This window comes from Hemicordylus capensis, chromosome 2, assembly GCF_027244095.1.
Source record: "Hemicordylus capensis ecotype Gifberg chromosome 2, rHemCap1.1.pri, whole genome shotgun sequence".
Taxonomy (NCBI): domain Eukaryota; kingdom Metazoa; phylum Chordata; class Lepidosauria; order Squamata; family Cordylidae; genus Hemicordylus; species Hemicordylus capensis.
Window position 1 is genome coordinate 301,342,316 of NC_069658.1, and position 25,228 is coordinate 301,367,543.

Below are 25,228 nucleotides of genomic sequence, written 5' to 3' on the forward strand. Positions count from 1 at the left end.
TGTTTGTAAGGGTTTGAACTTATGTTTTGAACTATTATTATAGCAAGGGTAAATTTTATAGTTGATGATTCACGAAGAAATGTGAGCGGGAAGTCCACCTTTTTGTGTGTGTGTGTGTGTGTATTTTTAATGAATGATAATATTGCTATTGTTAAAATCAATAAAAATTGAATTTGTTAAAAAAAAGTAAAACACCATGTGCAATTATGGGACTCAACAGATAATAAATAGGGAGGAGGAGGAGAACAGCAATGCTGTTGTGTTTAAACATTGCTAGTGTTTTAATGGTTAAATGGAACTTCCATGCTCAGAGGCAGTTTACCTCTGAACATCAGATGTTGGGAATGGCTATCACAGTCAGGTCCTGCTTGTCAGTCTCTAGAGACATCTAGCTGGTTGACAATGAAAACAGAACACTGGCCTACAAGGACCTGCTGCCTGACCCAGTTAGATATTACTTCTATGATTGGGTTCTAGGATTCCATTAACACAGGATGAAAAGGGTCCCTGTAATGTGGATGGTACATGTTGGATACATTTAATTTGAAGACCGAGATCCCGCCTTCCAATCAAAATGCTCCCCAAGGCGGCTTACAATACAAAAACATCCCAGCAACCCTTAATACTCAGCTAGTAGCAGAGGTCAGACTGCTTCCCTTGCCTCTACAGGCAGGGGGAGCAGAACATTCTTTCTGCTGGGGGAGATAAGCAACCTCTCTTCAACAGCACCTTCCCTGGCTAAAGGATGGAGTCAGGCTGGTCTCCTCCTGTGCCACAATGCTTTTCCTGGGAGGAATGGGATGTAATCTCACAGTGGTCCTTAGCCCTTTGGCTGGTGGCAGAGGCCAGCATGTGTATCCTTTCAGTTCTTCAATCCCCAGGCAGTAGCGGGGGGGGGGGTGTCTACATAAAACAGCATTACAGTTTCATCTACTCAGTGTTAATGCCCCTACCACACCTGTGCCATACTATCTATTTGCTACAGTTACGACAGTTCATTCCATGTGCCTGTGAGGAACTGGTGCCAACATGGAACCCAGCATCCTAAAAACCTCTGCTTTCTCTTTGTAAATGCAAGCTCCCAGCTTTCCTAGTTGCAGAGAAAAATGCTTAGAAATGAGTCCGTGGTTGCTGCTAAAGGTTTTTTTTTTTTTTAAGCACCCCAGAGGGGTTGTACATGGGTACATATGAGCAACAAACTACACATGACATTCTGTAGACCCCGGAATTTAAACATTTCTGAGCCTGATTGCACTGAAAGTGGAGCTACAGGACCAAACTTTAAAAGCAAGATGGGCATGGAGCTGAGGGGAGTGGACTTATTTCTCATCCTCTTTGCAGTGCCTCTCAAAGTGTTTTTCTCCCACCCAGAGCTCGAATACTAGAAGGGATCCTGGCTGAGAGACAAGCAGCTCGAGCTAGAAGGAGATGAGCCCTCCTCCCCCACCCACCCCACCCCGCAGCTTATCTCTTTGCAGCACCTCTCCCCAACAGCTTTCCTCTCTGCCAGAGTCCCTCCTGTTCCTGGAGCCCTGGGTGAGAGGAAAGCAGTTGAGAAAAGCTACAAGGAGGTCAGCTGCTGGAGGTCCATTTTGTGTATTGGCTTGTTTACATCTATGTAGATCACTTTGGGAACTTCTGTTGAAATGCGGTACATAAATATTCATTGCATTTGTAATGGTATTGGGTACTGGGTACTGTACTGCCAAGGAACCGCCTCCTCTCACCTGTGTGCTCCTTTAAGAGCAAATCCCTTTCCTACAAGGCTGGGGCAGCTGGGTAATAGGAGGGCCTTTCTCCTCAGCATTATAACTAGGCAAACTCTGATCATGTAGTCATATCTCCACAGACATGGACAGTGGGTAGAAAAAGGGGTAGCCTGGAAAGCTGGAAGGGAGTTGTCTGCATCCCACATATAGCAACACACTTGAACCTTGTGTTCATTTAAAAACAAAAGCAAGAAAGCACCAACATTCACGCCCACACACATTCAGCTAAAAAACCCCAATTACACGAAGTGTGCATCCTTTATTCTAAGTACAGTACTTAATTAAACACACAGTAGGTGCCCATAGATTTTTCTCTGGCATACCTCCTGCCTTTATCCCAAGCTGAATTGAAAGCTGGCCTTGCAGAATGCACAGTCAATACTTATCCCATAAAGACATGCAGAGCATATAGGCTGAAATCCATAGTTTGAGTACTGCCATTTGAGGCACTGAAATAACTACTGCAGCCCTCACAGTTTAAGCACCATCTGAACTACTGGCAGCAAGTATTGCTGTTAAGATCAATATTGCCCCTATGCAGCCACATGGTGGCACTCTGAGCTCAATAATTAGTCAACTACAATAGCCTTTCTGAAAGAGAGAGATGGTGATTATTCTTTCAAAGAAAAAAACCTCCTGAACCGAGGATCCAGAAATCTGCTCTCCTGCTTACCATTTCATCTACACCCCTTCCTAAAATAAAAGAGCAAAGAAATTTACTTGCCTCCATAGTATCTTGCATTAATTATTTTGTCAGTAATCCAGAAAAAACTCTCAGCAGTTCAGAATTTAGTAAGGTTTTGTATACACATTAAGAATCTAATCTTTCTGGATCACTGTGATAAAGTTAAATGCCATCCCCATTTCATAGATGGAGGAACAGAGTCACTTAATAAATGTTTAAACAAGTTCTGGTGAAAACTAATCTGCCTAGTTTGCTATCACTATCCCTACAACCAAACTAAATTTGGTCCAAATCAGTTAGTCAGTTCACAAGTTAGCCCACTTGCGCCCCAAACATTCATACATCCGCCACAGGGGCATAACTAGGGGAGAGGGGGCCCATGTTCGACCCTCTCCCCAGCAGACCCTCAGAGTGAGGGAGATAATGAAGAAAACAGGGAGGAGTGGAGCTGGGGGCTCCTCAGAAGGTGGGGAGCTCAGGTTCTTTGAACCCATCTGCTCAAATATAGCTACACCCTTGGTTTGCCATCTTAAATCAGGGTGGATAATATAATTGTTAATTGATTTGATGTTTTAAATGATTTTAATTGTAAACCACCCAAAGATGCAAGTTTCGGGTGGTATAGAAATATTGTAAATAAATAAATAAAATCATCACAAACTATGCCTTTGAGGTGTTCCTATGTGACCCTACAACTATACCCAATTTGATTCATATTGGTCCAGGCATTGCCAAGTTAGTGGGGAGACACACACAGAATGCCAGGTGATTCCATAAGATTACTTTCCTTAAGGAAAGTAGGCTAAAAAAAAAAAAGCAGAGAGCGCGAGAGAGAGAGAGAGAGAAACACACACACACACAGTGGATAAATGAGAAAGTGAACTTTTCCATAAGCCCCTCCTATTCAATGACTTCCACTTCCATCTGGTAACATGCAAATGGAACTTGCCAGCTGCATGCTTGCTTTAAACCTTATTCCCTCCATTGTGTGTGTGTGTGTGTTATTATTATTTCTTGTTTACACAGTCAGACAGGTGTTATTGACTGGTTTGTTTTTGTTGTTGTTGTTATTTTCTTCACTTAAACGTACCTGTTGCTAATCCCATGTGTGGCAGCTCTCATGAGAGCGTGCGAGTAGCTGCTGGATAGCGATGGGGACAGGCAGGTGCGGAAAAGAAACTGCTAGCCAGGAGAACAGCCAAGCGGCGGCCATTGGGCAGGAAGGGCGAGAGAAAAGCCGAGAAGAGAACTAGAGGCACAGATGCTCTGCGCCCAGTTCAGCTAGTTTATATTATTTGTATTCTACTTTTAGCCACAAGGCAAAACAATATGATTTGCAGAAGTCTTATAAATAAATTTAAAAACAGAAAATGAAGAGGAAATTGAAGACTGCCATTTTTATCCAGGCTTTTGGCCAGTAAGTGACCACCAACTCTCTTTTTAGATAGACAGATAGATGCAGCAGCAATTAAATACTGTCAAACAAACTTCATCTTATAGAGCTAAAACCCTTTTGGAACAAAAAGCTCTTAACCATTTTTCCCCCCTAACAGCAGTATTCTGTGAGGGGTTTTGTTTTGTTTTTTAATGGGCAACTTACCCAAAGAAGCTTTTCAGGAATGCCACATAGATGAGAGGAGCAAAGAAGCTGAAATAGAGGAAGGTGGTGGCATCGACACAACTGTGAAGAAACAAGGAGAAAGACTGGTATTTATAATCCAATCCTAGAAGGCATCATTTCTGCTAGGCAACTCATACAATGGTATATCCAGGAAGAAGAACCATTCCTCCAGAAAGGCGCCACCAGGGCAAGAAGGTTAGAAAAGTAATACAGTGTCTCAGTGTAAAGGCAGGAATTTATTTCTTCAAGGGCTCACAAGTCTCCTGGTGCCCAAGGACAGAATGAATACTCTCTGAACATTGGCATGCTTCACAACAAAAAGGGCTTTAGTAACTCCTCAAAGACAAAAAGGTGCCACACATACAGGCTAGCTAGTCAAGAGGATGCACCTTCTAACTCAGCAGGTTTTCAGTTTCTTTCTGCAGTACCATGTGATCTACACAAGTGTCTAACTTTGTTTTAAAAATGCCCTTGGCTGCAAGTCATCATATTACTTCTCTGCTGAAAGGACACCTGGGCAGTAGTGATGAACAAATGTGGAATAACTCAAACCTCCTTAGGGTTCTTTACTTGCCACAAGAAAAGTAAAAGCAGTCCCAGACACTAGCAAACATGTACATCACTGAACATACCCCGATGCCATGCAAGCTCTTAAGACACAAGAACACAATGAGCCCTTTCTCACAATCAGTGAGAAAGGGCTCGAGGGAGAGTGAGATGTAAGGCTGCTAGCACTTACCTCCTCGCAAACAATCCCTCTGTCTTTGACGAGTGGGCAGATCACCTGCCCAGATGATTGCGGGCTGTATCCGGCAGTGTGGAGGGTCGGGGGCTGGATAGTGTCACCCCATGAACTCCCATAATGCATTGCACGAGTGCATAGTGCATTATGAGGATCCCCCCAACACCAACCAAAAGCCCCACTATCTCCCAGCCCCAGCTGCAAGCAGCCGGGCCTGGCAGATGATTAAAAAGCAGGTCTTAGAAAGCGCAAACTCTCTCAACCCCATTTAAGAGGGTGGCCTCTCTACGGGGTTTGCACCGTGCTGCCGCTGGGAGCTGCATGGTTCCCAGCAGTTCTTACGATCAGTAGAGACCAGGCTTGGCTTTCCTAGCCCAGTGTAAGCTGATCATAAGCACAGTCTCAATGGCTCATCAACACTTAAATCTTGACCGTTTGGTATGGAAGGCAGGCAGAGACAAACATTAGGGTCTGAAACCTGGGAATGGAACTCTTCAGAGCTCTCTCTTCCATCAGAAGAGAGGAAGGGCAGGAGGTAGGCATGAAACAGATCATCACTAGAGGAGATTATCGATCCCAGATGGGGCAGCAAAAAAAAAAAAGGGGGGGAACTGGAGATAGCGATGGTACATAAGCAGGTGAAAGTGGTGGGAGGGGGACACACACAAGTATTATTAAAAATATGTATATGACACTTTTCAACAAAAAATGGTTTTCAAAGCAATTTACATGGGGTAAGAGAATGGTTCCCTGCCTCTAAATGGCTCACAATACAAAAAAGAAACCACCCATAAACAGGTATCAGCCACTGGAGAGACACTAAGCTGGGCTGAATTGGGCGAGTTGCTCCTGCAATGCAAAATATAAATGTGACGCCCAATGCAAAAGGGAGTCACCACCTTTTAAAAGTGCTTCTTATCCAGTATGCAGAGGTTAGAGTAGAGCTCTTGTATCCCAGCAGGTCTGAGAACTATCACTACTGATACACATTAGCAAGTCAAAGTAGTTGGCAGCCCTTGTCCTTACTAAGCAAAGAACTCATTTACAGGTCAGAGTGGAAGTTAGAGGTCTATCCAGCCTCAGAATACATACCATAAGCCTTCTATGATCCCTGCACAGAGTAGAGCACTGCCCAGCCCCTGCACCAGGTTCAACACAGCAAGAATTCCAGCATAGACGTAGAAACTCTTCCTTGCTACAAAAGAGACAAGGACAGCAGGGTTAAATCTAAGACCATGTATACCTTCTACTATACATACCCTGCATTATTTGGTAGAAGAATCACATTTGGGCACTGAAGCACAAGTTCTGCGGGCTCTGCATCCATGGCCATTCCATCTGCTCACTATGTAGCTTTAACAAACATGAGTTTTTTCTTCCTATCGTGTTGCATCTACTAGGTTGTAAGCCATTCTGACAAGACCTGTCTATTCATTCTTTCTACCACACTTAATAAAATTTTAAGAAGCTCTTAATAAAGAATGCCACTGTCCCTCAAGATTTCTGGTGTGAAGCATAAAACATACACGGAGGGAAGAAGAGGTTATCTTGTGCAAACACATATATAAATTGCATGATTGCCTCTCTCATCAAGCACAGTCCTTACAGGATATGAAACTGGTTTCCAGGAAAATCCAATAAGTGCTCCAGGGGAAATTTCATATTGTAGGACCAGATCTGCTTTTGCAGAAGATGTATATGTGCAGCAAGTGTCAAAGATGCTAGTCCAAACACTATTCTATTTGGCAATGACTCACATTTCTTACTAACATTTCTTTACAAAGATACAAGTGAAAAACCTACCTTAAATGCAGAGGGACAATTAGCCACTCTCCTGCCTGGGGCAAATAGCACTTGCCCTGAGGCCAACTTATTTTTAAAAATGTATTTTATCCCACTTTTATTCTAAGGAGTTCAAAGGCAATGTAAATTATTCTTCTCCCCCATTCTATCCTTTAAACAACCTTGGGAAGTAGATTAGGCCAACTGAGTGAATGGCCCAAGCTCACCCAGTGAGCTCCATGGCCAAGTGAGGATTTGAACCTAAGTTTCTCAATCCCTGTCAAACACTCTAGTCCAGGCCTGCTCAACTTCGTCCCTCCTGCAGATGTTGGCCTACAACTTCCATAATCCCTGGCTATTGGCTACAGTGGCTGGGAATTATGGGAGTTGTAGTCTAAAAACAGCTGGGGGGCCTAAGTTGAGCAGGCCTGCTCTAGTCCCTACATTGCACTGATGCTGAAGGAGATCACACCTCTCACTGGCTACTGCAATATTCTATTTCCAGGCTGCGGAGGACTCTTACTAGGCCAGAAACCAATGGATTCTGTACTATCACAGCTGCACTTCTGGCTTTTTAAGGAGCAGGTGTGGGGGTATGCAAGGCAGTCTTAACAGTAGCAGAATTCATGGGGCCACAATGTTTGTTTTATTGTATGAAAACTTATTTTAAAATCATAGTGGCTTGAAGAGCATGAAGTCACTTACATGGCAGAGAAATGCGGTCCTTCAATGGAGTTTTTGGAAGCATCACCACAAATGAATAAATCTGTTAAGAAAATAAAGCAGCAGATGAGCTGGATTAATAGTGGCGGTTTTTGCTGTTGCACTTATAATAAGCAAACAGCAAATGTTCCAAAAACATTTTAGCCTGCGAATATGCTTGGTTTTCCATTTACACTACTGCAGTTGTGTGCTTGCTCTCACAGCGAGAAGTGTTAGGGCTTAAAAAGTATCCAAGAATTATATCCTCTTCCCTGGAAAATACTCTCACCCCAAATCCCAGTCTTGCAAGGACCAATTGTGATAGCTCCCGTGATGGGGAGAAGCTCTCTACACATAATCCCCAGAAGTGCCCCATCTCCCCAGCCTTCCAAGGTTGAATCCCGAAACAGGCTGTGGTCCTGCAACCTGACTAAAGGTTTAAGTCTATTGTACCTCCAGCTTCTATGCACAACTAGGATAGTTAAGGACTGTTAAAGGATGAACTTCCCCCCCACACTTTGAATGTTTGTTCCTATATTCTTAAGAATATGGTAAATAGTTACAGCACAATTATTACAATGATATTCTTACTAATCTAGAATTTTAAGAAGTGTTTGATCTTAGGTATGTATACCCCTGGTGTGACAATTCTAATTCAGTCCTCATCTATTGTACATGTACAATCACAGAAATAGCCAAATAGTATTCAGGCCCTCTTAGGTGCCACAGAAACGCTTGGCATTTTGCAAGCAAAAATCTTATGGTAAAGAAGGGGGAGGTGTTGAAAGACATCCACACACTAATACCAAATGGGCAGCATAGCTGAGGAATGCCTCCCCCCTACCCAAAAATAAACAAAAAACCTGGCAACGTGCAAATAGCAAAACAAAAACAAAACACCACTTGTGGCAGAGACAACTAAACATGTGAAAATCTGTGAGCTCTTGAATGAACTGGGCCAAAATGAAATTCAAGGAAGTGTGATGATGGTTCAATAGCTAAAGCATCAGCCAAAGCCACGAAAATAATCAACACACACCCTCTGTCCATTTTTTAGAGACTCTGATGCAGCACTCAGAAGGAAAATAGAAGCACATAGAGCACAGCTGGAGCACCTCACCAACTAGTGGGCTGAGCAACCCCCTGTTCTGACAAGACTCCTCACCACTTCCTCTCAGACCCGTAGCCAGATGGTGGCATGGAGTGCACCTGCCTCCCCCACAAATTCTTCTTCCTCCCCAGCAGCCACCAGGAGCTCAGCTGAGGAGGGAGAAGAATCGCTTGCCTCATAGCCTGCTGCACCAGCACTCCAGCCACTCCTCCTCCTTCCGTTCCCAGCAAGCAAGCAAGCAAGCAAGCAAGCAAGCAACTGCTAGGCTGTGCTTCCGTCTTCTCCCATCCACACGCCTCCTCCAAGGGCCAGTGTGAGCGAGGCTGGCTTGAGGTGCTGAGAGAGATGGCGGGAGAGACTGGAAATGACCGACACAACGGATGCTGCTGAGAGAGAGAGAGAGAGACTCTGCAGTTGCAGCTCAGAGTAGCAGAACACAGAGGAGGAGAGGGGACTAGTTTCTAGTTCTTCCCTTCAGCTGGGCATATTGGGCAAGTGGCTGACTGTGTTCTTGACTTGACTGATATCAAGTCATTATGCGGGGGAGGGGGCATTACAGGTAAGGCAGGTAGTATGAGTAGGTGTGTGTCAGTGTGTGCCTATGTCTGTCTTTCCCTTTCCCCATGATGGATCCTGGCAGCAGGCTACTGCTAGCAAAGCAAAAAGAAAGGCTATAGGGATGGGATGTGTGACTCTTTTTCTGGGGCTCAGAGAGAGAGAGAGAGAGAGAGAGACTGACTGTATGTACAGAATGTACATGGGCATGGTTGAGCATCTCCTTTTCTGTTTGTTTTCAGGAGGAACCTCAAAACCCTCCTTTTTTGCAGGTATTTAATTAGAATTAATTTTAATAATTTTGAAACTTATTTTAATATCTATTTTATTCTATTGTTTTTATTATATCTTTTAATTTCTAAATTTTAAATATTTTAAATTTTGTACACCACCCAGAGATGTACATATCAGGCAGTATAGAAATATGATTAAATAAATAAATAAAATAAAAATAGGCGGGCAGCCTGACCCTCTTGTGATTCCACCCCAAAATTTTTAGGCTGGCTACAGGCCTGCTTCCTCTTTACCCTCATCATTACTACATGCAGCAACAAAGGATGCCAATGCCCTTGCCTGCCCTTGCTGTACCACCACAAACCGAGACTGCTCTTCCAGAGGAAATTAAAAAAAAAAAAAAAAGGAAGAGGCTACCTGTAACTACCCACGCTTTGCACTGGAAAGAGAAACCCACCACTGATATTGCACCAGATGTCCTGCCTGTGTCAGTCCCACACAGTTATTATAGAAGAGGAAGAAGGCACCAGGTCAGAGCTCAAGCACCTGTGGCTCTTCTTCAAATGAGCCACTGTCACACTCCAGGCAAAGAAACATTCAGGACTTTAAAAATCTATCGTTATAAGAATGGTTTCAGCACATAGTGTTTTTTTCCCCCTTTTCTTAGTATTTTTAGCCCAGTCAAGTAAGAAGCACAGGTGCATAGTTTGCCAACAAGATTCTCTCCTGGGTTGTAATTTCTAAGTAGCTCTCAAACTGGAGAGGAGAGTTGGTCTTGTGGTAGCAAGCATGAATTGTCCCCTTTGCTAAGCAGGGTCCACCCTAGTTTACATTTGAATGGGAAATTATATGTGAGCACCATAAGATATTCCCCTTAGGGGATGATGAGGCTGCTCTGGGAAGAGCATTTGCATGCTTGCATGCAAAATGTCCTAGATTCCCTCCCTGGCATCTCCAAGATAGGGCTGGGAGAGATTCCTGCCTGCAACCTTAGAGAACCTACTGCCGGTCTGTGTAGACAATACTGAGCTAGATGGACCAACTGTCTGACTCAATATAAGGCAGCTTACTATGTTCCTATAGTATTCTAATTTTTTTAAAAAAACAAACAAACCTGAAATATAAATATTTGTTGTAGCAGAAGTTGTTTCAGAGCATGGGACACAAAAACAGAACTTATCCCTGATTCCAACAAAGAGAGAAGGAGAAAATCTTATCTATTTCAACCATTTTGCCCAGTGGCTGAAACACATCCAAACATAACACATAACACATCCAAACAGAACAGTTATCTGGACTGGGGCAAGCAGCCATAAAAAAGGCAGATAGCATACCTGATGGTAGAGAACACAGGACTCTCCCCGAGATGATTAACATGCCTGAGTCACAATGATACATGGCTACGTCTGAATCAGCCCAATGATAGATTATTAAAGAAATAGCAATACGTTGACCCATATTACTCAATTTAAGCAAAAAGGGCCATCCTTATGCTTACCAGAAAGAAAAAACAGGAGCTTGCAAGCCAGAAGTGCCTTCCTCCATGACCATAGATATTGAAGTCTTCTGCCGAGAGCCTGGCATCAGGATAACGGATTTCCAGTGTTCCCTGAAAAGTTGATGGAGAGAAAGGTAAGGGGGTTATCAGGATGTGACCTCTGACAAAGATGTCCCCACTTCTGCAGTATTAAGAGGCATTTGTTCTTATTTAGAACACAACATTGCACACCAATTCAGAAATACTGACATATCCAAGAACTACCCATTACTATACTATGATTTCAAGAGGAAAGATGATGGCTCTAGAGTTTGGGGCAGAGGCAATTATAATGACTCAAGGAACAGGAAGAACAAAAAGACAACCACAGCAGAATGTGCAATACAAACTTTGGACTGATTGTTGATCTCTTCCACTTCCTGGGCAAGCTCCTACCCATGTCACATCCCTACCCCTGTCCCTTTTTGCATCTTCCTCAGCCCCTTGTCAACCCACAAGTGTTCCATGAGCCCCCACACACATCCTCAGTGTTTTATAGCTTCTGTTAGATTCCTCCTGGTTTTACATCTCCTCCACTACACTCCCAACAATGTATACACTGTGACATCCTCTAGGCTTAACTCTCTCACTCACCCTTCTGTACTTACAACTACAAACATAAGGGATATTCCCAAATGCTTTTCCTTTTCACCTGCAACTAATTACAGCATTCATTTATATAGATATCCCAAGTAACAGCTGTGATTGAGTGTGTACACTACTGTTCTTACTCTGGATAAGCATTTCCAGGATATGCATGGAGACAAAAAGAAAAGGAGCTGAAATTGCCTTCAAGGGGCAATGCTAAAGGCACTTGCTAGAAAATAAATTCCAATGGAATTCAGTAGGACTTACTTCTAAGGGATAGAGCAGTCGGATATAAGATATCAGGCCTCATATTCCTATCACCATATTGCTTTTAGCCTATAAATCTCTTCTACCAGTGGAAAGGCAAACCCAACTTAATGTACAAAAAGTGTATCTGGAAGCAAATGGATAAGATGTATCTGCATAAAGCTGGACCATTGTAGATGGACCATCTCCAATACAAGTGCAGCAACTCCAGATTTTAGCAACATAGTCTTAAATAGAAACATCCCTACATATTACTCAGTAGCTATCAGCTCTCTGCATCTGTCTAAGAGACACCTGGATAGTAGATGGTGTTTCTGTGAACACTAGAGCTCCCCACAAAGCTGGATTCTACCACTATAGAAAAGGAGAACAATATGTGGGGATTTAAATGGAATGATAGCCATTTTAAATATCTTGGCCCACTAATTTCTAAGGAATTCAGACCATTGTTCCTATCAATTTGGACCTATTTCTTAAGCAAACTGAGTCAGACCTTAAGTGCTGGGAAAAGCTCCAGTTCAGGCTTTTGGAGAAAATTAAGTTCCTCAAACCTTATATTGCTCCTAAATTTATATATTTGTTACATTGTCTGCCTCTACGTATTCCCCTTCATTATTTTAGAAATGATGTTTTATTCAGATCCTTTTTATGGGGAGAAAGCAAGCAATCTAGAATTTCCTGTAAAAAACTGCAGTTGCCCCTGAAGAAAGGGAGCTTCAATTTACCCAATTTTCAAATACACCATAGCTCTTTTCTTGTTTTGGTTTTTTCCAAGCTTTGTACTGGAAAAAGTGCAACAAATTACATGATGCTCCACAATGAGCAAATATCGAGCCCCAGCAACTGGCACCTTTTTTTGGCCAACCAACATTAGGCTCTAAATATTTGAAACACTCTACTTGGTATAGTCCAACTATTCTTGCAACAAGGTCTACTTGAAGGAACATTTTTGTTGTATTTTCAGTCTTGTCCGTACAGATGACGATTTATCACTATGAGGCAGGCCCGTATTCTGGTTGAACTGGGCCAATAACAGTATTTTCTGTCTATCTAAACTGAAATCTTCTACTTCTGTCTTTAAACTGTTTCATATGTTACAAGACAAATTTAATTTAAAACCTAGTGCTGCCTGGCAATATATACAGATAAAACATAGAATCTCTAAATGGTTTGGCCCTGGTGCTCTTAGTGTATCTGACATTTCAGAAATCATTACATTTTATCATTCTATTCCAGGATCCAATCATGCTCATAATATGCTGTATAATTTTGTTAGAATCCATGCAGCTGTCTTGACTCTGAAAGAGCTAAATGGAGCTATTTCACAATACCAATGGAATAAGATTATTGGTGAAGCTGCTAAAGTATCATACAAGGCTTAGGCTTTTTCAACAAACAAACAAAATTTGTTTACATTGGACTAGTGAAATTCCATGATTTGGGTATTAGTGAATCTGATAACTGCTGGAGGTGAGGGGAGGGGAGAATGAGTTTATTACACTTGTTTCTAAGCTGTACAGTTATCCAGTATTTGCATTTTGGAAGGGGATAATTGACCATGTTAATTTAGTTCTTGCAAGAGAATATCCCCTTGATCCTATTGCACCAGAAGTGGCTGGTGCACATGCGCACTGGCGCACATGTGCAGTGTCAGTGCTCTGACACTGACCGAGGTGGCAAGAGGGTACGCTGCTGCCCCATGCCAGAGATTTTCAGCACAATGCTGGCGGGGAAAACGCGGGGTGTGAGTGAGCACCCTCCCTCCTGCTTAAAGGTAAGCCAGTGGCCCCCCCCCCCCACCATACCAGTCCAGAGATCAGGGCCTCTGAACTGGTTCGTGTACATCCCTAGCCTGCACAGGCCCCATAATCACCTTTCATCTACAGTGCACATAAACATGAGATTGGAATGGGCTGAAGATCCACAGTGCATGAGACCAGCAGGTGCTGGATATCCTTCACCCCAGAGAAGGCACCACCTAGACAGAGGTTCAGTGAAAACGACAGAAGTCAATGCCTCCCACTGCTAAGTTCTGAAGATGACTCCTCCTCTCTCAATTCACCTTAGAATGTAAAATATCCTGCCTTATCTTTCTCTCTACTCATTCCATTATAGGTCTCTAAGCAAAGAGGTCACCTTCTCTCAAGTACAAAAAGCAGAAAGGCAGGTGCTTCTACTTCATTTCATGCTTACCTGGGTGACAGAGTAGGCCAGCGACAGTACCGTGGTGATAGCCAACACACGCTTGACACTTGATTTGCTCTCCAGATGACCTGAATGAACAAAGATCATATCACGAGTCACTATCCTGATGGGCTAAGATTCTTGGCCTTGTGGCAGATGACAGAAAACTAGAGATGTACTTGCCTGTTCCTCCCCTTACAGAGTTTACACACCTTTGAACCAGAACGTCAGCCTCACTTTCAAAAGCACTTGAGTAAATGAAACCACAGTGCTACCAGTTTATAAAACAGAAAGCCAACTCTTCCTTTCCTGTCCTGCTCAATAAAACTGAATGCTCCGATTCTGTGAATAAGCTAGCCATTAAGAACCAAGGTGGCTCTTCAAATGACCTTCCCAAAAGCACCTCATCAGCCACTCTTGGAAACAGAGTGCTGGGTTAGATGAACCCTTGGTCTGATCTGTCAGGACTCTGCTGACATTCTTTAGAACAACCAAGACTCTCTGTAGTACTACACTGGTGAATGCCTAGCATTCATTCAGGCTCAGCAGAGACTGAACAACCCCAATTTCATTCATTCAGGCTCAGCAGAGACTAAACAAGCCCAATTTATATAGTAGGGTTTATTCTCCTAAAACCTCCACATGTCTTTTAAGCAACTTCAGTATTTATTGTTTCAGTTCATGGATCAACACCAAACTGGAAAGGGCTGATCTCTGTTAGCCATGGAAACTATATGGATATAATTACATATCTAAAAACTAAGAAGGATCTTTTGATGTCACCCCAGCCTGGGAAGCAAGGAATCAGATAGTAGCCCTATTAACCCTTAACAATTAGGACAATCTAAATGCTGCTGATCCAACTTCTGAAGAGCAAGCAGCATGCAGCTCATACTGTACTCTAGCTAAAGAGTTACAGGTAGGCAGTGCGTAGTGCAGCAAGGCCCCAGCTGGGGAACTGGAAGGCACAGACAGGAAAAGTAGCTGACGCTCAAGCAGCAGCATTAGTGGAGGGACTTTGCAGGCTACACCTGGGGAAGGTGTGTGACCCCAGCCTCTATAGGACAGCAAGGTTGGGAGCTAGCTAGGGAGCGAGACTGGTGAACTGGGAGTATCCAGAGGATTGTTAGTGGACCCTCTGGCTGAAAGAGGGAGACTAAGGTGACTGGGAAGAGAGGATATATCTGCTTTCTTTCCCTGAAACAACTGAGATGGGTAGTTCTAGATAAACTCCCAAGACGACCTCTGTTAATATGTTTTGTTGACTGGAATAAATGAACCAGAAAAGTTAAGCTAGCCAGCATCTATGTCCTGAACGAGCTGTGAATCCTTACAATGCAGAACAGCTTGTGCCTGGACAGGTCCTTTCCAGGCACAAGGAAAGGACATGTTCACATAGTGCAATCTCAGGCAGAATTGTTTCAAGGAACAAAGGGCTGCCAACCAAGATGGTATCCCAGCTTCAAATGCTCTCCTCCCCCTTCATAATGGGGGTGGGGGGGGGAACTACTAGGGATGTGCACAAACCTGTTCAGTTTGAATGTTTGAAAGGGTGGAGGGTGTTTGGACTTTAAGGGGAGGGGAGGATGCACTACCCCTCCACCCGCTTTTTCCCTGCTGGCACTCGGTTACTGTAAAATCCTTTGGGGCAGCAGCATACCTCTCTGCCGCCCCTTCCCCTCTTCGGCTATAAGTACCTGGCATGCATGCACGCACACACATCACACGGGCACCCATGAACATCGGACAGGCTCACGCGTGAATGTGATGTGTGCGCACGTGCGGCATGCACAAGCGCACCAGGTACTTCCGGACGGAGAGGGGAAGGGGTGGCAGGGAGCTACACTGCCACCCCAAAGGATTTTACAGGAACCGAGCGCCGGTAGAGGGAAAATGGGGGGAGGGATACGTGTACCCTCCTCTGCCCTTAAAGTCCGACACCCCCCACCCCTTCGAACACCCCCCGCCCAGTTCCGTGCACATCCCTAGGAACCACCATTATCATTACACTGTGCATTTAGGCACAGACCACGGAGCGGGAGTCCGTGGCCTCATGCCTCTTAGGGGGCCTCCAAATGCTCGGGGGGGGGGCTCCCCAGAGCCCCGATGCCTCGCCCCGGCCGTTATTTCCCCTTCACCGCTGCTGGCCTCCTTGGGCCTCATGCATGTGCAGTAGGAGTTATTTATTTATTTATTTATTTTTATTTTTACATTTCTATACCGCCTTTCATTAAAAGAAAACCCCAAGGCGGAGTTATGGAGTGTCGCAGGCCCGAGGAGTCAGTCTGCAAGTTGGGGAGGCCCGCCTGCACCCACTGCAGCCACAGCCACTGCCGGGGGTGAGTGGTGAGCGACGGTGAAGGGGAAATAGCAGCGGGAGCTGACAGCAGCAGCAGGGGTCGGACAGCAGCATATCTAAAAAATAAATAAAGGGGGGCCCCGCAGTGGGGAACGGCCTCCATAGCCTCACATCCAGGTGCCAAAAAAATCTAGGTGCACCTCTGCCTGTAAGGGGGGGAAAAAACCCACATGGCATAAGGACATCAGGATTCAGGGTAAGTTGTACTAGACATTATCAGGTGGGGGATTCAACACAAGAGTGCTCTTTTTCAGTGTAAGACCCAGGTTCCTTGTAATATATAGCTCTACACCAAGTGGGGAGGTTAAGAGCTCCCCCACATCTAAAATTATATATATTATAAGTCTAACCACTCACCTCTCTAAAATAATACATTTGTGCAGCCAGCATTCTAAATCATATAGAACAAGTCTCAGATAATTTGAATATTCGATGGAATAAGAGTTCAGACATTTAGAAAAGACTGTTCCTTTAATGCTGCATTTGCTCCAGCACCAACTGCACAACAATATAATTGATTGGATACAGCCATTCTACAAGGAAATTTATTTCTTTTATTCAGATGTTTGCCATTTTCACTTTTGCAGGGAATGTAAATGCAAAGACAGAGATCATAGCTTTCCCCCCCAACAAACGAAGAAAAAGGCTGTAACTGGGCAGGGGTTGTAGCTCAGGGGTAGAGCACAGGCTTTACAAGTAGAAGGTCCCAAGTTCAATCCTTGGCATCTAATGGTAGGGCTGGGAAATATCTATCTGAAAATCTGGAGAGCTACTGTCAGTCAGCAGAGACAAATACTGAGCTGGATTGACCAGTTGTCTGACTCAGGACACTGCTTATGATCAGGCTGCTGCATATGCTAAAAGGAAAAGGTTCACAATAGGATGAAATATCATGAATGCACACAATAGGCATAAATTAAAGGATACTTGAGCACTCCCACACTGAGTGGTATCTAAGAGTTTCTAATGAGCTCATAAAATAACAGGGGGCGGGGGAGTGGATCACAGAATAGAGCATACTGTATCTAGGGGTGGTGACACTTTCAGACCATAAAATATTACTGAATAGATGACACCTGCCAATTGGAAAGAGGAGACAGCCTCCTAACGTAAAGGTTGTTTTCAAGGAATGCATTTTTATTCCCTGCAACAAATGGGTAACATTAGAGCACTGCAAACTGTCTGGAAATGCTCTTAGTTGTTTTTAAGATGCATCTGTGCCTGACTGTCCTTCCTCGGCCACAATGACATGACAAAAGCATTGCATCTGTGTGCATACTGGAAACAGATGGGAGGAGCCATGGGAGGAGTCTTGTGGTAGCAAGCATGAATTGTCCCCTTAGCTAAGCAGGGTCCATCCTAGTTTACATCTGAATGGAACACATGTGTGAGCACTCTAAGATATTCCCCTCAGGGAATGGAAACGCTGTGGGAAGAGCATCTGCATGCACGCATTCAGAAGGTACTAAGTTCCTTTCCTGGCATCTCCAAATCAGGGCCGAGAGAAACTCCTGCCTGCAACCTTGGAGAAGCCGCTGCCAATCTGTGTAGACAATACTAGCTAGATAGACCAATGGTCTTGACTCAGTATAAGGCAGCTTCTTACATTCCTATGTATAATCAGAGGCCTAAAAGAAACTCGGACTTCTCCCAGCAGCTCAAGTCTTAAATATGTCTAACTGAAGTCCTGTTTGCACCTGGCAGGATTTGCTCTTTCCCGTAAAAGCAGGGCATATTCACCATGCTCCATCTTGTTAAGGAAGGGGATACGTGTAACAAGCAGCACAAGGAGAAATTCTTACCAAATGCAAGGCCCAGGATCACCATGCTCAGTTCAATAGCCAGAAGGAAGAATCTTGTGATTTCCCAAAGGATCTAGAGAAGAATATACAAGCCAGAGACACACAAAGTCAAAAAGCAGCAGGATGAATAGGACCTCTAAAAGAAGTTAGCACAATGGCACTACAGCTTTCCTGTCACACAAAATCTCTCTGCAGAAAGGAGGAAATCTTTCTTACCAAATTCCTTACTGGTTTGTTTGTATGTATGCTCCTATTCACTGTCAGGATTAGAGTCAAACTATACATCATATTAGACTCACCTTGTCAGTAACTGTAGCAGCAGCAGAGGCACTGACAGTCATGGAGACAACAGCCCGAGCAATCCCAACCACAGCTACCACAAATACCTAGAAGACAACGACAAGGAATTATGCTGCAGAAAATAAATTTCCTTTAGAGCATTTAAAATCTTCAGTCCATGAAGACTTTCTGTAGACTTATATGTAGGCACTATGTGGTGTTTTTTTTACTAAGGTAACCTTCCATTTGTTCCTTCCCCAGTGGGGGCGCCTGTGGTTGGTTGGTCTCCAATGCCATGGACTCATCTTGATACAATCTCTTCTGTCTTAGTGCTTAAGTGTGTGTGAATCAGATTACCACCCCCTTAAGAATCAGAACTTTGAACTGAAGCACCCTGAAGCAGCAGGACAGGCCCCCCAAATCAAATAGATCTCCACATCACACAGCCCTTCACAGGATGCCAAAAGTACGTTTTTATTTCCCAGGCTTTTAATATTCTTTACTGAAATGCTTTAATGCTACTTTCTCATGTTTTAAAATTGTATTTTATTATTTTAACTTCTAAGTCACTTCGGAAATACATTTCTTGAAGGGTGACAAATAATGTCTTAAAATAAATGAATAGCAAACAATTCACCTTGAGAAATAGACAGGTGTTTTATTTTCATCTTAACAGAAACAAGCTCTGCCTACCAGGCCTTTTTATGGCTGATATATTAATCCCACTGACAGATGCTGTACAGACAGTAGAAATACATACACCGCTTTCCAGAAGACCAGGCTAAACAGGTCTTCTTCAGCTGATGAACATAACATTGTTAAGTAAATGTTTCAGCAAGACTGTCAAGGCTTTAGCACCATCTTACAGAATCCTTCTTAGCCTGTCTAGAAAGAGTAAATGAGAGTTTACAACCATCTGTGTGTGCGAGGATATCCTGTATTGTACCAGTGTCCTAGGATTGTTCTGACTGTACATCCTGTTTTCACCTCCATTGCTGTATCAGTTTAAAAAAAAAAATCCCTTCCTCTCTAAGATAAAGCTCCTGAAATAAGCAGCTGCTTTCCTGACATCGCATACATTGTTTACACATCACGGTGTTAGGCAACTCCCTGACCACTGCATTTTGCACCAGCCCCAATATACTGGGTTTCTCCACTGATGTATCAGAACAAACCAAAGATACCAGGCTTGTCACATTATTCTCTCAGAGTACCAGGGAATACTATGCATCCAGGGTTGCTATTAAGCTGTTTTGCTGACAGCACTTAAAGGCTTCGAGACAAGACCCACACACACTGCCACTTCAAATGCCTCACCTTGCATAGTAGAAGGCGATTCTCACAACTGGATGGGAAGGCAGGAGTATACCTGCCCTCCACCACACAAAGATAATGGCTATAGTGCTCCACCACAACGCGTGCCCACACGATCGGCTCGGTGGAGCTTACTACAATTGCGATCTGGAGGAGGAAGTCCTCCAGTATCCCATAATGCATTGCATGGGAAGCCGAGAGGCTGTTGCAGCAATGCTGCAGCTCCCAGCCACTCTTCAAGCAGCACTCTGTGTTATTTAGGAAGCCGGGCTGCTGGGAACTGCAACACACAGCCCAGATCGCACACATGATTGGGGCTGCTGCAGTAAGGTTACTGGGGTGAAGTCCCACCTAAGTTAAAGGTTGGGCTTTGTTTCTAGATAGCCCTGATCTGGAGCAGTGGGGTGGGGGCAGTCCCAAGGCTCTACATGAGCCTCGCTACACAGGTTTTCCCGCTCCTGCCCTGCTGCAGCTGCTTGTGAGAATAGCCTTTATGTCTTGTTACACATTAGATAAATAAGAAGTTTCCCCCCTGCTTCTTTGTACATTTTACCTTGTGGGGGAAGAGGAGAGGGATTTGCTTCTGTATTTTCAAATGAAACTAGAAATCTTCAGCTAAAGAATTGACTGGCTACTCCAAAATGATATGCAAAATTCTGGTCACCACATCTAGAGGAGGACATTGTAGAACTGGAAAAGGTGCAGAAGAGGGCAAGCAAGATGATCAGGGGCCCAGAGCACCTTCCTCATGAGGCAAGGCTACAACACCTGGGGCTTTTTAGTTTAGAAAAAAAAGATGACTGCGGGGAGACATGATAGAGGTCTATAAAATCATGCATGAAGTGAAGAAACTGGATAGAGAGAAAATCTTCTCCTTCTCACATAACACTAGAACCAGGGGTCATCCCATGGAATTGTTTGCCAGGAAATCTAGGACCAACAAACGGAAGTACTTTTTCAGACAACGCATAATCAACTTGTGGAATTCTCTGCCACCAGATGTGGTGACGGTCAACAACCTGGATGGCTTTAAGAGGGGTTTGGATAACTTCATGGAGGAGAGGTCTATCAACAGCTACTAGTCTGAGGGCTATAGGCCACCTCCAGCCACAGAATGCCTCTGAGTACCAGTTGCAGGGGAGTAACAGCAGGAGAGAGGGCATGCCCTCAACTCCTGCCTGTGGCTTCCAGCGGCATCTGGTGGGCCACTGTGCGAAACAGGATGCTGGACTAGATGGGCCTTTGGCCTGATTCAGCAGGGCTGTTCTTATGTACTGCAGTTCCTTTCTTCCTCTAACCTTTCCTGAAGTTTCCTTCAATTTCACCTACCCTTCTTTCAGATTCTTATTCCATTGCCCATTCTATTCCACACCTCCAAAAACCTTACCTCTAGACACCTTGCCCTGCAGTTCTTCCTTGGTAAGAGAGCAGAAGGGGCATATTTTTAAAGTGGCAATTATCTTTATTCAGCAGGAGCACAACTGGCCCTATTCTGCCCCAGCACAGCATCCCTCCAGTGGCTATTGCCGGTACCTATCTTATATTTCTTTTTAAATTGTGAGCCCTTTGAGGAAAGGGATCCATCTTTATTTATTTTTATTTCTCTATGTAAACCACTTTGGGAACTTCTGTTGAAAAGCGGTATATAAATATCCATCGTAGTTGTCGTCCTTTCTGGAACATCTTCTCAGTCTACCTCCTAGGACCTGTGGGTTATGGACACCCTCACAGCTTTATTTAAACAAGGTGAGCAAACTGGTGTCAGAGGCTACACTATCAAAACTACAATCCAATACTGATTTTTAAACACGATAATAGATAGGTAGATTGAAAGGTTAAACAGCAAGACACATAAATAGGGCACTTATCAACTTTAAGCCTGAATATTTTCCACACCTTTTAGGGGAGTTCAGATCTTAGCCAGGACTCTTAGCCAGGACTCAACCACTAACCCCATCTCATAAGCATTAAAGCCACCTTCATATGGAAAGGGATTTATGAAGTATGAAACCTGGTTGTCTCAGAATATAGGCAGAGAGCCTGGCAGATTAGTGGGACAGACAATGATGAAGTGTGGCTGCTTGGGATGGGACAGGTAGGTTGAAGCATATGGAGGAAGAAAATTGCTGTTATTTGGGTAGGTGACCTCCCTATTGAAAGTGCACTCCACAGTTTTTGTGCTCTTTAAGATCTGGGCGTGAGGACCCCTATCATGTGCTAGCTCCCACAGGCCTAGAACCAATTTCAGTTGCATCCAGAAATAGATATTTTAACCAGCTGGAAGGCTTAGCAAGTGCAGAACGCTTGCCCAATACTGATGTTGAGAGAATCACGCAGACTGCAATTACCTTCCAGATCAGTTTTCTAGTTGGGCCAGGTTATCCTTTTTCTGTGCAAAAGTAGTATGAGAAATCCCAGCATACAGATTTATCACAGAATGTCATGAACATACATAAGTGTCTGATCTTAAGGCAGGCAAGACAAAAGTGTGTCAATACCCCTTGGCTTGCTCAAGAAGTAGAGATTTTACTCACTAGTATGTAGAAGGTAGTAAAGATAGGACTGGAGGTGGCATGGATCTTGGCCCTGGCGGATGGCAGCTTCCAGAGAAGAAATGCAAAGAAAAGCACATTGGGAACCAGCAGCAGCAGGTCCCAGTAACGAACCCTAGAAATAAGATAGGGAGATAAAGCGGTTTTTAAAATGCAGTTGTTCCAGATTGGAGCATACCGAGAGTTTCGTTCTGAAGAGAAGGAACAGACAGCATCCCATAACAGTGTCTCACCTGGATGTTCCAATGTCCTCGTACAACAACAATAAGCACTTGTGTGGTAAAGTAATGTTGGTGTCATTAACAAAGTGGGCCGTTGTCAAGGGCACAGAAGTAACATTATCCCACGCAGTCACTAGTGTAGTGTCAGGTGGGCTGGTGTTGTTGTCATACATGGAGAACCTCATCACAGAAGTCACCAATGGGGACATCCTGCCAGAGTGCTGGAAAAGAGAGGCAACAGATACTGAGGAAAAAGCAAAATTTACCTCAGGCCATTATACATGAAGCAGCTGAATAAAAGAATAGGATGTATTAATCCCCAAATTTAAACGATACCCTAGTCAGAACCTGTAACACTGAAGTACTGCAATGATTGTTCTGCGAACCTGGCAGCCAGGAAGGGGGAAAAGCCATTAGCTAATAAATGCATCCCTGCAGTGGTAAATCAAGTTCACCTGGGCATTCTTTTAGCCTTTCAGCAGTGGTCTCAATCAGCCAAGTGGTAGCAGTAGCCCCCCACCTACCCCAATCGTCACCCATATTTAGTAGCTGGTTACAATTACTGGTGAAAAGCAGGAAACTTAAAACTACAGCCAATGTTCTGGGCTCAACTACTGTAATATTGATCCTCCCCTGCGCCTCATCCTTTTCAATGTTTGCTATTTATTACAATGGATGAACAACCTTCCTGCTCTCATTTGTAGGTCACTTTGCTCATTTCCCAGGTAAGTAAACATACAGTGTTCAGCAGTCAAGGATGGAGAATAGTAAAGTGTTGTAAGATTTCCCGCCCCCCATGTTTACCTAGTGTTCTCTTTCTGCAAGACATTACACATTTCCTCAGTGTGAGTTCCAACAGGTTATTACACCACTCATGTACTGTATGTGGAGTTCTGGTTTTCTAGATTCTATGTCTCTTGGTCACCAAGAGTGCTCTATGAAGCCACAATTGAATGGATTTGTTTAGGATACTGGAATAGTGCTACGGTGGGCAGCAGGCTCAGAAATGCCTCCAGATAGTCTAGCTAGGTAGCTAATTATTCTCATCTCTTGCAAAAATGAGGACGGCATCAGACAGCTCCAAGTCACATGCTCTAAATTTGCTTCAGAAACTCTGAATTCTGAACAACTTGCATGTGGATGCATTCCCACTTTTGCAGATGATTTGGGGGGTCTGGTCAGTGATCAGATTATGGGGAGGAAAGCTAGAGGGGATTCTATTTATTTATATACCGCCCCAACCAGGGGCATAGCAAGGTTGGAGTGGGCCCAGAGACAAGAGTTTAAAATGCACCCCCCTCACTGAAGCTCAGCTCATGAAGTAAAGAAATCTTAAATGAGGCTGAATAGTGGTAACAAAAAGCATAGTAAAATTTAGATAGATAGATAACCTATGTGCCACAATAGAACATCATCCTAAGGTTTTGTAAATTGTGGACGATGCAAGTCATTTAATGGTACTAGAGAAAGACATGCTGTTCTGGTAGCTCCAGGTCTTAACACTCACATCAATTTCAGCGGATGAATACAACTGAAGGAAGCCCGGGCGGGTGCGCAGCTGGGGGAGTCAGTCATGTGACTTGCCTCTGAGGGGTCCCCCAAGGCAGTGGGCCCCCAGACAACTGTCTCCCCTTGCCCTATTATAGGCCCCTGGCCCCAACTTACTTCTCTGGGCAATTAGTTAAGTCTCTAGGCAGTGAACCCAAAAGGCCCAGTCTCTTCCTCTTAATGTTAGCCAAATCCTTCTAAAACAGTAGCTAAAGAGCCTTTTAAAAATATAGCGTGGCATCTACAATGGTACTTGCACAAGTGAGAGTCAGTGCAAGTGATTTCCCTCCTTCCCACATCCTCTCTGCAGGCCCCAAATGCCCCTTAATGTCACAACTACCTTCCTCACAAACTAGTGTGGTAGATTATGAGATATAGGAACTAGTAAGAGCTACTGATTGGGCTAGGCTGTCACAAAGATTCTGCATTACAACATTTGAGTTTCTTCTCCTTTGAGAGAATAGTTATAACTAGCTTAACCCACACAGAACATCTGTGCACTAGTACTTGATTGCTCCCCTCTCCCCCTCCACAGCCCCACTCACCTCAGAGATCTCTCCACCCTCACCTGAGCCGCACTCCTGTTCCTTCTCCTCCATCCCGTTGCTTCCATCCCCCTCACCTTTCTTGGTCATGGCTGCAGTGTTGCTGGCACCTATAAGCCAAGCTGCAGCCCCCTATCCCCAGAGATCTCCTCACCCGAGCCCCAGTTCTGCTCCTCCCCACAGGAGCAGCGGTTGACCAGGCCCTTCCTCGCTGCTGCCACCACGGCTGCTTGTTCCCCTCAGGCCACTGACCATCCCGGGCCCATCCCTGGGCCCTTCCTTACTGACACCACCTCCATGGCAGCTCATTCCCCTCAGGCCCATCCCTCACCCTTCCTTCTTTCTCTCTTCCTCCCTTCCTCCTCCTGAATTAACAGATCTTGTTCATCTTGTTTCCTCATAATTCACACAATGGCAGACTCCCTCTCCTGAAGGGGCTCTTTCCTCCCTCACGACCCCTTTCTTCACAGACCCCTGCCCATTTCCTTTTATACAGACAGATATCTCTTCTCTACAATCAAGAACATCTTCTGACCAGTAACATTTGCATTCCAACTGACCTTAACTCCTCCTCCCTATCTGCATATAGAAGGCACACTGCCGCATCACCATGGTGCTTCTGCATGTAAACTCTCGTGAGAGCTGCCACACACGGGATTAGCCACAGGTACACCTTAGGGAATTATATAGATAGATAGATCATCTGTTGTAAGTAAAATACTGTTCTCTCTAGACACTGGAAAACTATTTGTATCTCTGGTCCAAAATGAAGGATACTTAAATTGATGTGACATCTAAAAATGCATAAGAATTTATGGGTTTTGTTCTTTA

At 44.2% G+C, this 25,228-nt stretch overlaps 1 protein-coding gene across 3 annotated transcripts in view; it reads right to left on the reverse strand.

Moving 5' to 3' along the window:
• The window catches only part of TPRA1 (transmembrane protein adipocyte associated 1), a 40,288-nt gene that overhangs the window by 4,270 nt on the left and 10,790 nt on the right, over positions 1 to 25,228 (reverse strand). For 2 of the 3 annotated variants that reach the window (XM_053297440.1, XM_053297438.1), the window contains exons 2-10: positions 22,317 to 22,525; positions 22,066 to 22,198; positions 18,238 to 18,324; positions 17,939 to 18,011; positions 13,787 to 13,866; positions 10,700 to 10,810; positions 7,305 to 7,365; positions 5,910 to 6,012; positions 4,055 to 4,135 (exon numbers count right to left, since the gene is read on the reverse strand). In XM_053297440.1, the coding sequence (XP_053153415.1) occupies positions 4,055 to 4,135; positions 5,910 to 6,012; positions 7,305 to 7,365; positions 10,700 to 10,810; positions 13,787 to 13,866; positions 17,939 to 18,011; positions 18,238 to 18,324; positions 22,066 to 22,198; positions 22,317 to 22,513 (926 nt within the window). In that variant the 5' untranslated portion in view covers positions 22,514 to 22,525. Of the gene's footprint in view, positions 1 to 4,054; positions 4,136 to 5,909; positions 6,013 to 7,304; positions 7,366 to 10,699; positions 10,811 to 13,786; positions 13,867 to 17,938; positions 18,012 to 18,237; positions 18,325 to 22,065; positions 22,199 to 22,316; positions 22,526 to 24,957; positions 25,071 to 25,228 lie in introns of all 3 variants that reach the window. The other variant, XM_053297439.1, reaches the window with a different exon arrangement.